This window comes from Oreochromis aureus, linkage group 15 (assembly GCF_013358895.1).
Source record: "Oreochromis aureus strain Israel breed Guangdong linkage group 15, ZZ_aureus, whole genome shotgun sequence".
NCBI classification, from domain to species: Eukaryota; Metazoa; Chordata; class Actinopteri; order Cichliformes; family Cichlidae; genus Oreochromis; species Oreochromis aureus.
This window is the reverse complement of record NC_052956.1, coordinates 35,334,254-35,347,308: the sequence shown is the minus strand read 5'-3', so window position 1 is coordinate 35,347,308 and position 13,055 is coordinate 35,334,254. Positions and strand designations below refer to the sequence as shown.

Here is a 13,055-nt window from a genome sequence, read left to right as displayed (position 1 = left end):
AGTATTTCCAGTAAAAAGAAGGAAGCATTAACTAAACACTGGAGTGGCATATTTTTTCTGCCTTACTGTTTTGCATACATGTAGGTAAGTAAACGCCGAACGGCTAAATTTAAATGGTTTGACCTAAGATGTGATTACACGGTTTGAGCTACATCAGTATTCTTCTCTGTGTTGCCACTTGACTGCATTTCTGTATGGGAAGCAAAATGGTTAAATATTTAACAGCAACACATATTTCTGTTTTATTGATCCTTTATTTACGTGAACAATCAACATTTACACTTCATTGTCACTGGAGAACTTTTATGGAGTAAAAAAAAACTGTTGTGGAAGACTGGTTGAGTTGAGTGATATTACAGCGTGCATTACTTTATGTGCATGATGAGTATTGCTGAATGAATGAATATTGCTCTCTTAACAAAACATATTCTCAGTCCACATCAACTTTGAATCTTAGCTTAAAGATCTCCAAGAGGCAGAAGATTTTATAACAATCACAATAAAATACAATAATGTTCACCAAATTTAAACTCTAGACAGTGAACTTGTTTAGATTATCTAATTGTAGTTTATCTAGATGTTTAGAATGCTTTTTAAAGGGTGAGTTCATTCAAATTACAAATCTTCACGCATGCATTTTCATACTCACTCCCACTTACACTTAACCATACTTTGACATAATACATCATTTTTAATTAACACCTTCCATTCAGTTGAGCAGCACTTGTGCATTTTAATGGACGGTATACCAAAATAAAACAAATCAATATCTAAGTGACTACATACCAGTATTTGTTACGGAGAATACAGAGATGATTTCTGGAGATCATTAGAACGACATACCAGTTATCAGTAAAATATTAATTCGTTAAAAAAATACATACAATAACTTTGTCTACATGTGTTGCGTCACTGGTTGAGGCTGATCTGCATTAAACTGTCCTGTTCTGCAAGGGTCCACTTTGGAAGTAACTGAATTGAGACACAATAATAATATGACTGTCATACAACACTATAATAGATGATAAGCAATTTAAACCTTGTATGTAAAAAACTGAATTTTGCTTTCTTCCTATGTCAGTTTGACCAAATACAAATCAAAGTAGTTGGGAATTTCAACTTATAATGAAGTTACCATCACTTTTGATCCCTCATTTGTTCACATTTTGCTTTCAAGGAGCCAGATGTTTTCTGACTTTTTAAAGTCATTTTCCAATACTAACGTTCAAACACATTGGAATTGCTAACACACTGTTTTCACTGCACATATTCCAGATAAATATACAGGAATGAAAGGTGGGTCAAGACTTTTGATATTCGTAATAAGCCATCTTTTTTCCTCTTGCAAACATCCTTCAGCCCATATGTAACAGACAACCTTGAAACAGAATATCTCACTCAGTAAAAAAAACAATGAAGTTAAATGCAAGAAACTGATCTTTTAGCATTTTTCAATCATTTATAGGTTTTCAGAGTTTGGGACATGTTCAGTCAGGATAACTATTAGCAAATCTATGTGAATATATTATAATATGATATTGCTTGTTAAGAATAAAATGAAAAATGTTATTATTCATATTCATATTTTTATTACTGTTATTTTCAATGAAATTGTCATAGGCACCTCTACAGTATTACAGTTTCTATATTTCAGGTTCACTGGACTTGGCTGCCTGTGGGTTTCCTCCTAAAATGGTTAGCACAACATCAGGTCTAAGCATACATCAAACAAAGAGAAAACAAGATAATTTATCCTATTTAATGGTACATTAAATACGGTTAACTTAATGCAGCAGTATATCTAGGTAGCAGTGCATATAGTTAACTTCAGTGCGATGTATGGAGCTGAGAGTACATGTCTGATCCCTGTGATCACTCATTTCTGAATCAGAGAAACAAACACACTGTACCATGACCCTCAGTCAGGTGACTTTAAGGTAGATGGAGGAGTGACATTTGACTGTGTTGTTTCTCCTGTTTCATCTGAGCCCAGGTTGCTTCCTAATGAAGATCGTGTGAATCTGCGTGCAGTCTCTTGAAAATATGGGTACAAAGTCATGATTGAGCTCCGGGACCAGTCAAAGCGGGGGTAGACTCTCTTAAAGACTGCCCTTCGGAACAGGATGTAAACCCATGGGTCGAGGATCTGGTTCCAGGTGGCAAAGCGGAGGTACAGCAGCAGGTACAAGTCATGGAGACGATGTCTGGAGAACGTTGTTTGAGCAATAAAGACCTGGATGTGGAGGGATAATGTAGGGACAGACAGAGAAAAGCAGAGGTAAAGAGAAGCATGAAGGAGGAAGCAGTCGACGGGGGAGAAGATGGTAAAGAAAGAAAATAAGAAATAGCAAAAGGAAGAGATCGGAAAAAGCGAATGAGAGAAGGAAGATGAAATAGGTTAATATTGCAGATCCACACAGACACTCACTATAAGTTATGTCTAGTTTAACAAGAAAGGCTAGGCTAATTTTGTCATGGTGTCCCTGAGGCAGTGGCTGCTGTAACATAGCCTAATTACCCATTACCCAATTACCCACATTTCATGTGAGGCACAGCATTATTAGCATTACCCCAACTGTCTCCAGAAGGGGGAAAACATGCTAACAAGCTCCATCAGGAATTAAAAACCGGCCTAGTGTTGCTTATAGTTTCTTTTCAAAATTTAGCTTGTGTCACAGTTCTGTTCTCCTGAGTTTTTACATTCCAGCAATGCAAGAGACCATGCAAGATGAAGCGTTTTTGTGAGGCAAATGCCTCTCAGTGGTACTGGTACTCCATGGGCTCATGTTTTGCAGAGGCCAGTTAACATTGTGGCTTATTTTCATTTTTAAAAACAAAGAGGAAAACTGACATTAAGAATAAGGCTATTTCATATAGGCTCAACTGCAGATAACTGTTGCTTGATTGCATTTTCCAGTTTTCTGTAATTCCAGGATTTCTGTAGCTCTACTCCAAAGGAAAAAAATATCAGTAACTAAATAAAACGAAAATCTGCAAAACGAAAAGTACCATGTTTCTGATGAGAGAACGTACGTGTGTTAATTTTTGCAAATTAAAGAACGTGCAAGGCCAAAAAACAAGCATGATGAGAAGTTTAATGGCTATTAACTGGAGAAAGAATGGAATGAAACTTTGAGCAAGTAAGTATCGGTTTGGAAGCGGCAGTGCATGAAGTGGACTGATGTGTACAAATCTGTCATTTGGAGATGTTTAGGGCATGTGACCAACTAATTGGCAAAAATATGGTGCCATGGGGGTGAGCAGCGATGGCGGATGAGCAGCGTTAGATTTTTGTTTCACGTTTTACTCGCCTTAGTGGGGACACTTGAAACATGATGTAAATCCATGGATCTAAAATCTGATTGCAGGTGGCCATTCGTATGCCGAACAAAACCACTTTAGCATCAGGAACTTCAGAAGTCTTCATGCTCACCAAAATGTATATCTGTACAAGGTATCACACAACTAATGTTAGACCAGACTGCAGAAAAATGTGTGCTCCACTCAGGGACTTTAGTCCTTCTTATTTCGTTCTCTGGCAAACTCAGTAAAAAAAATGAAGTAGCTGATTTATTATTTTTTTAACTATGCATAGGAAAGGAAAAGTGTAAAGAACTGAATTATGCAATAGGTGATTCGTATTAGAAGTGTAAAAGATAGGCTGAACGTAACAGAAATTGTCTAATTTTTATACATATTAAAAAAGCATCAGTATCTCATCAGTATCTATAAATAACACCTCCCATAGAAGGTCTGGGTTTTGTTTTGAGTCTTGGTTGCCACACTGGACCTTTTTGGACTTTTTCAGTGCTGTTTGACATTGTACTAGATGTTTTCCTTTAAAGGCTCTGCTTCAATCTTGAGTTGAAATATGTCATCTCAAGTGGGGCATTAGGAGCTCTTTGATCCAGGGTAAGTACAGAGGGTTTTCAGATCAGCTAGTAAATAGACTGCATCACTAAGAAGAATTGAAGCATACACAGAGAAAAGGAGCTTAGGACCTTGTGATGCCTCATTAAGGTTCAAACATTTTAAAAGAAGCGCTGGTAACAAAAAACTAGATAGTTGAGGTCATGGCGCGGTGCTTTCAAACATATGAAAACCATTTTTCACACAACAGCAGGTGGACACAGTAAAAGTAAGTGTGTCACCTTGCAATATCTTGAAAATATTAATTTTCTATTACAACCTCATGATTAATGTTTAGTGAACAGTCTTTATAAAAGTTTAGCCTGTCAGGCTACTTTTGTTTTTTCATATATATATTCTGAGTATTTCTTCAATCATGAAAACATAGAATGGCAAAATTTATTGTCAAAAAACACAGACATAGCCTAAAAGAAGGTAAAAACAAGAGAGATCTTCTCCTTCTGTTTACAACAGAAGGCAGTGAATTCTTATCATCACACAACACACACTGTCATAGACCAGACTGCAATTATGGAGTCCAACACACTGTTACACTGGTTGAAACAGGGCCAGATGTTTCTGTGGAGGGTAGCGACTGTTGTACAAGACCAAAGTGCTCCATTTATGTTGCAACATCACCTCAGTTCACTATCTGGGTCATCAGATAAATAGTTTCTTTCATATGAGGATTAGATTTGAAAAAGCTGCTACAAATAAAACATTTCTTGACCAAAGACAGCTACTTTCTAGAAAGTTAATATGAAGAGACAGGGGTGTACTAGTATTTGTTTAAGCACTTAATGTACACACAGTGTTATGTAACAAGTGTTCCTGTAGCAGAAAGCTTACATAAATTAGTCAAACAATCAGATGTTAGACTGACCTCATAAATAATTTGTCTGGCCCTTCAGTCTCATCTCCATTTCTGCCTGTCTGGAAATCTCCTTGGCTACATGTGCTTGACACTGAATTGCTCTACCTGAAAGTGTCATCTCTTTCTTTTCGGCTCTCTCTCTGACTCCCTCACCTCTTCTCTGGTGTGGTAGAATAACACAGCAATTAGCTGACTGAGTAGTCCAATGTCATTTCTATGCTTAGAAATGACATTGGAGATTCCACCCCTGCTCGTTAATTATTATTTGTAGACTAATGGAAACTGGGCATTTTATTGTCCAGTAAAATGCCAGAGTGCCATATAATTGAAACCGATACAAAAAGTATTTTTTTATTAACAGCACAATATAGTACCTTAAATAAAGATAGAAAATTAAACCCCATTATATGAGGAATTACAGTGTACATTGTGAATAAGAAAACAGCAGCATTAATGTGACTTTAATTATCATCAGTTATATTTTGACATAGTTTGCTGTTCCAGAACATGAGGTTTACAAACTATTAATGTTATAGACTGTAAAAATGATATATTTCCTCATGCTGTTTGAAAAGATAAATAAATAAATAAGAGAAGTGCCTAGCTACACATGTTTTTAACTCACCAATTTAAATGTTATCATGGCTTAAAAAATGTATAATTTTGCATGTGACTGACAGCTGGGTGCTGACGCAGGTAGCTGTAGTGGGTAGCTGTGTGCTAGGCTTCATTTCAGCTGAACTGAGATACGGAACTGGATCTCTCACCTGTTTCTAAGTAGTAAGAAAGTTTAAAAAAAAAAAATATTTTAAAAATAATTGTTAGTAATCTGTTTAATAAAAGAAAATGTTATTGTTTTCCCTGTTTTCAAAATATTTTCTTAAGTTTTTGTTTATTTACGCAATATTAAAGGAATTCCGTTTTTTCAAATTATAGCATAAAATCCTTTATGTTTTATTCTAAAATTAAAAATTAAGATTAAAAATTTAAAAAAAAAATCAACAACAAGCAAAACAAAAAAATATTTAACCATTAATAATTTGTGTTCTTATAGGTTATTACGCAATAAAATAACTGGTGTGACACATTAGATGAAAATTGGGGCTGTATGTGTTACTGTTATTTATGCTATTTAAGAGTGAAATTGCAAAATTTGGTTCTGTATTACTAGTGTATTACTTAACAATTGTCATTTTGCTTTTTTTGTCTATATACAACAACCAACCCAAAACAAACCAACCAACCAACCAACCAAACAAACAAACTCACCAGGAGGGGGCACCAGCTGATAGAAGCAATAATCATGATCAAGATAAGTTGCACCATCATCTCCACTTCATGGTCTCGGCTCCGCTGTGTCCTGTCCTGTCCACAGCACACCTTGATAAGTGTCACCACACTCACTGTGTTCAGTAAAAATGACACAACGATCGAAGTCAACCCCACGAGGGAGAACAGCAGGGAGAAGACCATATCACTTCCTTTCGAACTGATGTTGAAAAAACACCAGGAGCCAGGAGCCTGTATGTGGTAGCTCCCGACGCCTATTAAGGGCAGCAAAGCAATACAGCCAGCAACCAACCATACCATCAGCACCATGTAGACTGTCCGGCTCTTGCTCATGTTGGTGGAGCGTGCAAATGGACGGTTAATGCCACAGAAGCGCTCCATGGCCATTGTGGCACTAAGCAGCAGTGGGCACAGTCCATAGAAGACCATAGACATACCCATGAAGTTGCAGAAGTGGCAGTTAGGGTCTACTTGGCGCCAATTAAAATGTGTAAAATGGAAGGAGACCACAATGGAACCTGTGACCAAAAGACCCATAAAGTCAGTAACTACAAGACCGCCCAGGAAGATTAAGAAGAAAGACCGTGACCGATTCCGCATTTGTCGGAAAGATTTGATGAGAACAATGAAGGCAATGAGATTTGAGGTGATTCCCAAAGTGCTGAAGATGGTTGAGAAGTATACTGAGCTGATGGGATGTGTGTAATTGAACGGAGGGCTTTTGAGGGAGTAACATTGTGGAGTGTTGTTGGCATTGGAGGTATTCATCATGGCCAGCTGGTGCACACTCGTGGACTTGAGGTGACTCTGAGATGGAAAGACAATACTAGTTAGAAGAGTACAAACAAAAAAATCAAACAAACAAACAAACAGAAAGTTAAAAAATTACATTTTGAAAATATAATACATTCATCCAAGCACCAAAATAATAGTAACTGGACAGCCACACAATACCCATTGCAGGGACACTACAATATTACCAGATGGATTTTCTTTTTTTGACTACTACATGACACATACATTTTGTGTCATTGTGTATTGCATGGTTAGCTTAGTTGTACCACCAGACAGTCAAATCCTATTGTTCTCGCATGCTGTGGCAGCACTGCAACCTCCTAGCACTAAGATTTTGGCTTAACATCTCTGAGTTTTCTAAGGAGTTTATATAGTGTGAGAAAGAACTGTCTCTGTATATTTTTATGAGTTTTTGCTGGTTGGGTCGACTCTTACAGTATAAACAAACTGAGCAAAGGTGACATAATCTGTCAGAAGAGGTGGGCCGATGTTGTTGCACTTCAGATGTGGTGACGTCCGAGATAAAAATGTGTTTACTCTAACACAGTTCTAAATGGCGCTTTCCCAACTCGTTATTTACATTGAGCATACTGCAACACATCGTATTTCTAATCAGAGCACGTGTAATGGCTGAAGCCTATCTTAGCATGCAAACAAGCAAAACACATTGAGGTGTCACAGTAGTTCAACAGTCAGTGGTTTAAAAAACCAATTCTGGTTAACGATCATTTCTTTGTTTTTATAATTTTTCATCATTTCATTGGTTGTTATGACATCAGTATTGTATTGCTACAACAAAGGCTGAAAATGCAATGAACAGTTCTATGGACGATTAAACACGTCGCAAAGAAAGCTGACAGTGCGTCTGTATTATTAAAAACCCTTTATCTGGAGGTAAAATCATTGTTGCCAGATATCAGGGGATCCAATATTTTTAGTGTCAACAAGATCGATTGCCTAAACTATGAAAATAAACCCTAAGAATGCAAAGTAACAGCTCAGACGCAGATGTACACAGCACCCACACAAACGCATGCAGACAGTGACAGTATGGGACAGAGAGGGAATGAGTGACAGAGACCAAAATAGACAGAGTGGGAGAGCTGGCATATCCTGCCAGGAAGTTCAGTTTGGTGGCACTAAAAGGAAATAAACATAGAATGACATAATCAGCTCTTGGTATTCTTTCCCCAATAAAAAAAGAAGTCTCAGGATGGTAATATGGGAAACAAATATCCAAAGCTTTCATTAATCTAAATATTTGTTTCACAGCACATCACCAAGATACTGATTTCATTCTGTGTTAACTAAAGAAATAAACAGCAACTGTAGGTTATTGCTTTAAGAAACAAATTTATATACAAAAAACTATACAGCATGATCTGAGAGAAAGACTCCACTGAGAAACATATGCCTGTACTATACTCTATAAATTCTGCCTGTGCAGTAATGTGTTGTTACCTTATTTACAAACACCCCCAAATTGGGAAGTTGTAAAATGTAAATAAAAACAGAATGCCAACATATGCAAATCCCGTACACCAATATTTTATTCACAATAGCAAATCTAAAACATACCAAATGTTTAAACTAAGAACATTTGAAACTGATTTTGAATCTAATGGCAGCAACATGTCTCAGAAAAAGTTGGAATGGGGAGAACAAAAGGCAGGAAAAGTAAGTGGACCTAAAAACAGAACAGCCAGAGGAATGTTTTGCAACTAATTAGGTTACTGGCAACAGATCAGTAACACGGATGGTTATAAAAAACACATTTTAGAGAGGCAGAGGTTCACCAATCTGCAAAAAAAGAGAAGACAAAAAAAGAAGCAATTATGGAGCAACTTCAGAATAATGTTGCTCAACATAATATTGCAAAGACTTTTTTTTGGTCATGTCATGTTGCCATGTTGCGTGTCCACAAATGCAGGTTGAAGGTCTGTCATGCAAAAAAGAAGCCATGTGTGAAGATGATAGAGAAATGTTCAAGGGTCAAAGGTTATTTAAGATGGACTAAACTGTTCTGTTGTCAGATTATTTGAAATTCTTTTTTGTAAACATGGCCAGCGATTTCTCCGGACTTAAGAAGAAAGAGAACATCTGCTTGTTATGAATGTGCAGTTCAAAAGCCTGGGGGTGAATTAGTGCCCATGAACTGACAGATTACTCATCTGGAAAGGCACCTTCAGCAATGAAAGGCTTTAGAGCAATCAGGAACATCTTTGTCAGAGAAGGCCTTGCATATCTTCACAAGACTGAGGTAAACTACATAACATAGCTATTAAAACAGCATCATTTCATATCAGAAGAGTCTGGGTGCTTTAATTGGCCTCCTGTAGCCCAGATCTCTCGTCAACTGAAATCATTTGGAGCATCAAGAGAGAAAAACGCTCATGTAGTCCCAGGACTATTGAGCAGCCACAATAATACATCAGACAAGAATGAGATAACATTCCTCTCCCAAAAGTCCAGCACCCGGTCCCCTCAGTTTCCAGATGTTTATGGACTGTTGTTAAAAGAATGCCAAACAGTGGTAAACATGGCCCAGTCCCATCTTCTTGGAGGTGCGTTGCTGCCACCAAAATCAAAATGAGCCAATATTTTTCTAAGAACGCGTAGATTTTCTCAGTTCAAATCTTTGATGTGTTTTACATGTTCTATATTTTGCTCAGTTGCATTTGCACTTTGGATTGTCTTTGGCACTATTTACAAAACACATCAGTGAATCCGGTAAAATTTTCTATCACCATCAGAATTTAGTTTTCCACACTCAAACCGCACTGTGGGTGTAACTTCCTGTAGGCAATTTGAGACCTTTTATCATTGAACAGTCGTTTTAAGACAGATAAACTATTTCACTGTTTGGTGTTATACTTGTGTAGTAGCTTTTAAGAAGATGGATCATGGGAGGAAGATATACAGAAATGCAACAGAAAACGACAAATAAAGACAATAAAGGACAAAACGGAGAATTATGCAGGTTTTTAAAAGTGAAAAGCTTCTGGTGCTGTTATTAACATGTACTGACACTAAAATTCAGCAGAATAAAACTAAAAGCTGTCTCAGACAGTTGTGTATTATTGGCAGCAGTGAGTGATCATTGTCTTGACGCTTCTAATTTCAATTACTAGAAATTGTGCAAACTAAAATCTGGCTGCTGGATTTTCCCCCATAGGGAATTTTCTTCCACTTGTCCATTCATTTTCCTGTAGTCTATTGTTTTGCTTCTACATTTGCAATCATAACAATGCAGAGTGGAATGCACAGAACATTTAACAGGCAGGAAGACAACTTTAGTGACTTGAATTTCAAAAGAATTAGGCTAACTGCTTCTGTATTGAAGTGAAACAATAAAACAATCTAAACGATCTAACCTTTGGCCAAGTGGGCATAGAAGACCTGTATTGTTTCACACGCCAACTGGGCACAGACTGGTAGCTTGTTAGGAATGAAAACAACTGAACCACTAAAACACTAAACAGGTGTCTGTTTTAGCCTGCTTTCATGCAGTAATCTTGTAAAGCATCAAATTTACCCTTCAAACTAGTTTAGGAGAACTTAATGCCTAGTGCTGAAAATGCCACTGCCTAAAAGGAGATCATGAAATCAGGTTCAGTACACCAATTATTTGCTCATTAATCAAAAACAACTCAGATGAATATTTTGATGTTGCTTTGATGTTTGTGCGAGTGGTGGAAACCATTATAAATCAGCCATAAAACTAAGATATGAGCCCTTTTCCTTTACTACATCAGAATTTTATAATATTTGTTTAATCTCGCTAATAGAGTGGATACATATTAAGAACTGGAGAACCCAAAAAACTGTGGCAACATGTTTTTGCCACAGAAAACTGATGATACATAAACTGAGACAAGTTATTGTACAGTTTACAAAAGGTAATGAAATCCTTCACATCCTTAGGAAGTGCTATATGATGAGCCTACTCTCGTTTGAGCTGGAAAACCTTTTTAAAGAGCAATTAGCCAAAAGTGCCTGTTAGAATCCAAGATCAATATGCCATGCTAAATGCTGTTCCACTATGGCAGTAAAAATGCTTTACCAATGGGCCTAATGGAAAACCACAGAAATGCATTCATGAGTTTTGCACTTGTCCTGAAATGTTGAGAATGTTGAATGCATGCAAAATCATATTAACCCCCAAGGTTTTCTAAACCCAGGCAAGTGAGTTTGTAAGATTGTATTAAGAGATCGGTAATGTATAATGTATTATATTTTTGCACTTTTAGCCACAGAGGTACTTTTTCTGTTTGTATAAAAGGATTTTTTAGTGCTGGTTTAAAGAATGACTGCCTGTATATTTTGTTTTGTAGGATTTTAGTGATTTCAAAATAGTTTTTTGCGAGACTGAAACTCTCACTGACACCCCGTCTTAGCTTCCAGAGACCAATCCAACTCACAAAGTCATTTAACTGCATAAATTAATGGAATCAGAACAGTTGGTGCGATATTGGAGTATACTTAGCTTTATTTTATATACTGCTCTTGTCTTTTTCCTAAATGAATTTCAGTCAGGTAAACAACATAAACAATGTATATTGTTTTCCTGACTGTAATAAACCAACTTTCCTGTAGATTTGAGAGCTTTTCCTTTCCTCCTAAAAAGTTGAAAGTTGAAACTAAACAACTGGAAGCGACAAAAAATATCTGTGTCTGTCCTTATGAAATACCATAACATACAATACAAATTATAAAAGTATATAAAAAAATCTTTAGACCTGTGTAGTTTGCGCATATACAGTAATATAAGAAAAAAAGCTTAACAATTACAAATCACTGAATATTAAAAAAGACTTCATAGAAGAAGACACCACAGAAGTGTTTTCAAGGATCACTTGTTTTGCAGTTGTAAAATTTTTACTTCTCCATCCTTAACATCTCTCTTGAAAGATCAAAAATTATGCAAATAGTAACGACTAAAAGACATGAGATAGATACCTTACATCACAAGTCCAGCTTGATGACAAAAAGACCTTTAGTAGTAACCCTGGTTCATCTTTACTCCCTTCCCCCAGCTGTGTCCTCTCCTCTACTCTTCCTACTCTGATACTCATCTCCCCCTCATCCAGTCTTGCTTCCTTTTGCACAGTACACCCCTCCCAGGAACTCGAAGGAGGGGAGGGCTTTAGGAAGGCACAATTTTTTTTTCCATGCAGCAGAAGAGCATAGAAAAAAAAAGTAGGACTTTAAAAATGTTTGCTTTTAAAGGCTGGCAAGTGATCTAAAAAGGTTAACAAGCAAAAAGTAAATGAAAAAAACACCCAAAACACATGGACGGCAATCAGGTTGTTTTAATAAGAACAAAGTTGTCCCTCAAGCATTTTATCTCATGTTTTGGAAAACAGGCTGGAGGACAGATGTTTTGAACGCAAATAGATACCGCAAGGCCGTTAACATTCCTTTTAAGACTCTGTTTACAGTCACAACGATATGTTTTAATTATAAAGCTCTATGATAAAATGAAAACAAGAACAGAATTAGAAACAATGTTCAATTTCTATACTTGTCACTTGTGAATACCACCAGAAATTCCTTTGCTGGAGGTAAAGTGACACGAACGTAAAGGATTGCAGAGAGAAAAGTACTAGAATCTAAAATCGTTATCCTTTATCCGCATCCAGGAAGCATAGCAAAGCATGAGTGGCAGACACAAAAGAAGAACAAATGTCCAGTGTAGTTATAATACTTTGTGGGTAGCAACATTTTTACAAGCGGTAAAATCAAATCAAAACGACAACTGTGTGGCATTGTTTCTAAATATCTCACTTTCTGCCCGTCATTTGCAAAAACCTGGGCCAGCTGCATGTCCAAAAGTCTGTTTTATGGGTTGTAAGACACCAGACTCTTCTGTTAATGTAGTTAAAGTTATAGATTTTAAAGCCTAAAGATATCAGTCTGTGTGTAACCTATATAGCATTCGTGCATTGGAAAGAAATGACAAAAACATCTCTGAATGGATCGTGGGAGTAAGAGCGAGCTTTCCAAAGTTATGATACAAAGTTATGTCAGATGCTTGCATTTAATGCAGACACATGCAGGAAAGCATGCAAATAAATACTTGAATATAATCTTGTACAAAAGCATAAACACTCCAAAATGATGGAAGGTTGCAGGCCACCGAGTTCTCCCTCTCAGGACTATTGTTTACATGACTGGCCTTGGTTCA

At 36.8% G+C, this 13,055-nt stretch overlaps 1 protein-coding gene across 3 annotated transcripts; it reads right to left on the bottom strand.

The window, feature by feature from the left end:
- Window positions 1-234: 234 nt before the first annotated feature.
- On the bottom strand, window positions 235-11,949 carry tbxa2r (thromboxane A2 receptor). Of its 3 annotated transcripts, XM_039599158.1 has the most exons (4): window positions 11,828-11,949; window positions 6,053-6,880; window positions 3,312-3,445; window positions 1,912-2,233 (listed from the first exon to the last, which is right to left on the bottom strand). In XM_039599158.1, exons 2-4 carry the CDS (start codon window positions 6,842-6,844, stop codon window positions 2,056-2,058), a joined length of 1,104 nt encoding a protein of 367 aa, XP_039455092.1. In that variant the 5' UTR covers window positions 6,845-6,880; window positions 11,828-11,949; the 3' UTR covers window positions 1,912-2,055. The 3 variants fall into 3 exon arrangements, with proteins under 3 accessions (XP_031615166.1, XP_031615167.1, XP_039455092.1); XM_031759306.2 differs by lacking the exon at window positions 3,312-3,445 and having other exon boundaries at window positions 235-2,233; XM_031759307.2 differs by lacking the exon at window positions 3,312-3,445 and having other exon boundaries at window positions 235-2,233; window positions 11,833-11,930.
- Window positions 11,950-13,055: the final 1,106 nt, after the last annotated feature.

Coding starts and splice junctions, on each gene's coding strand:
- tbxa2r (XM_031759306.2), bottom strand. CDS start 6,844: ATGATGAATACCTCCAATGCCAACAACACTCCACAATGTTACTCCCTC. Junction 2,234..6,052: donor TCAGCTGGTGCCCCCTCCTG/GTGAGTTTGTTT, acceptor CTCCACATCCAG/GTCTTTATTGCTCAAACAAC.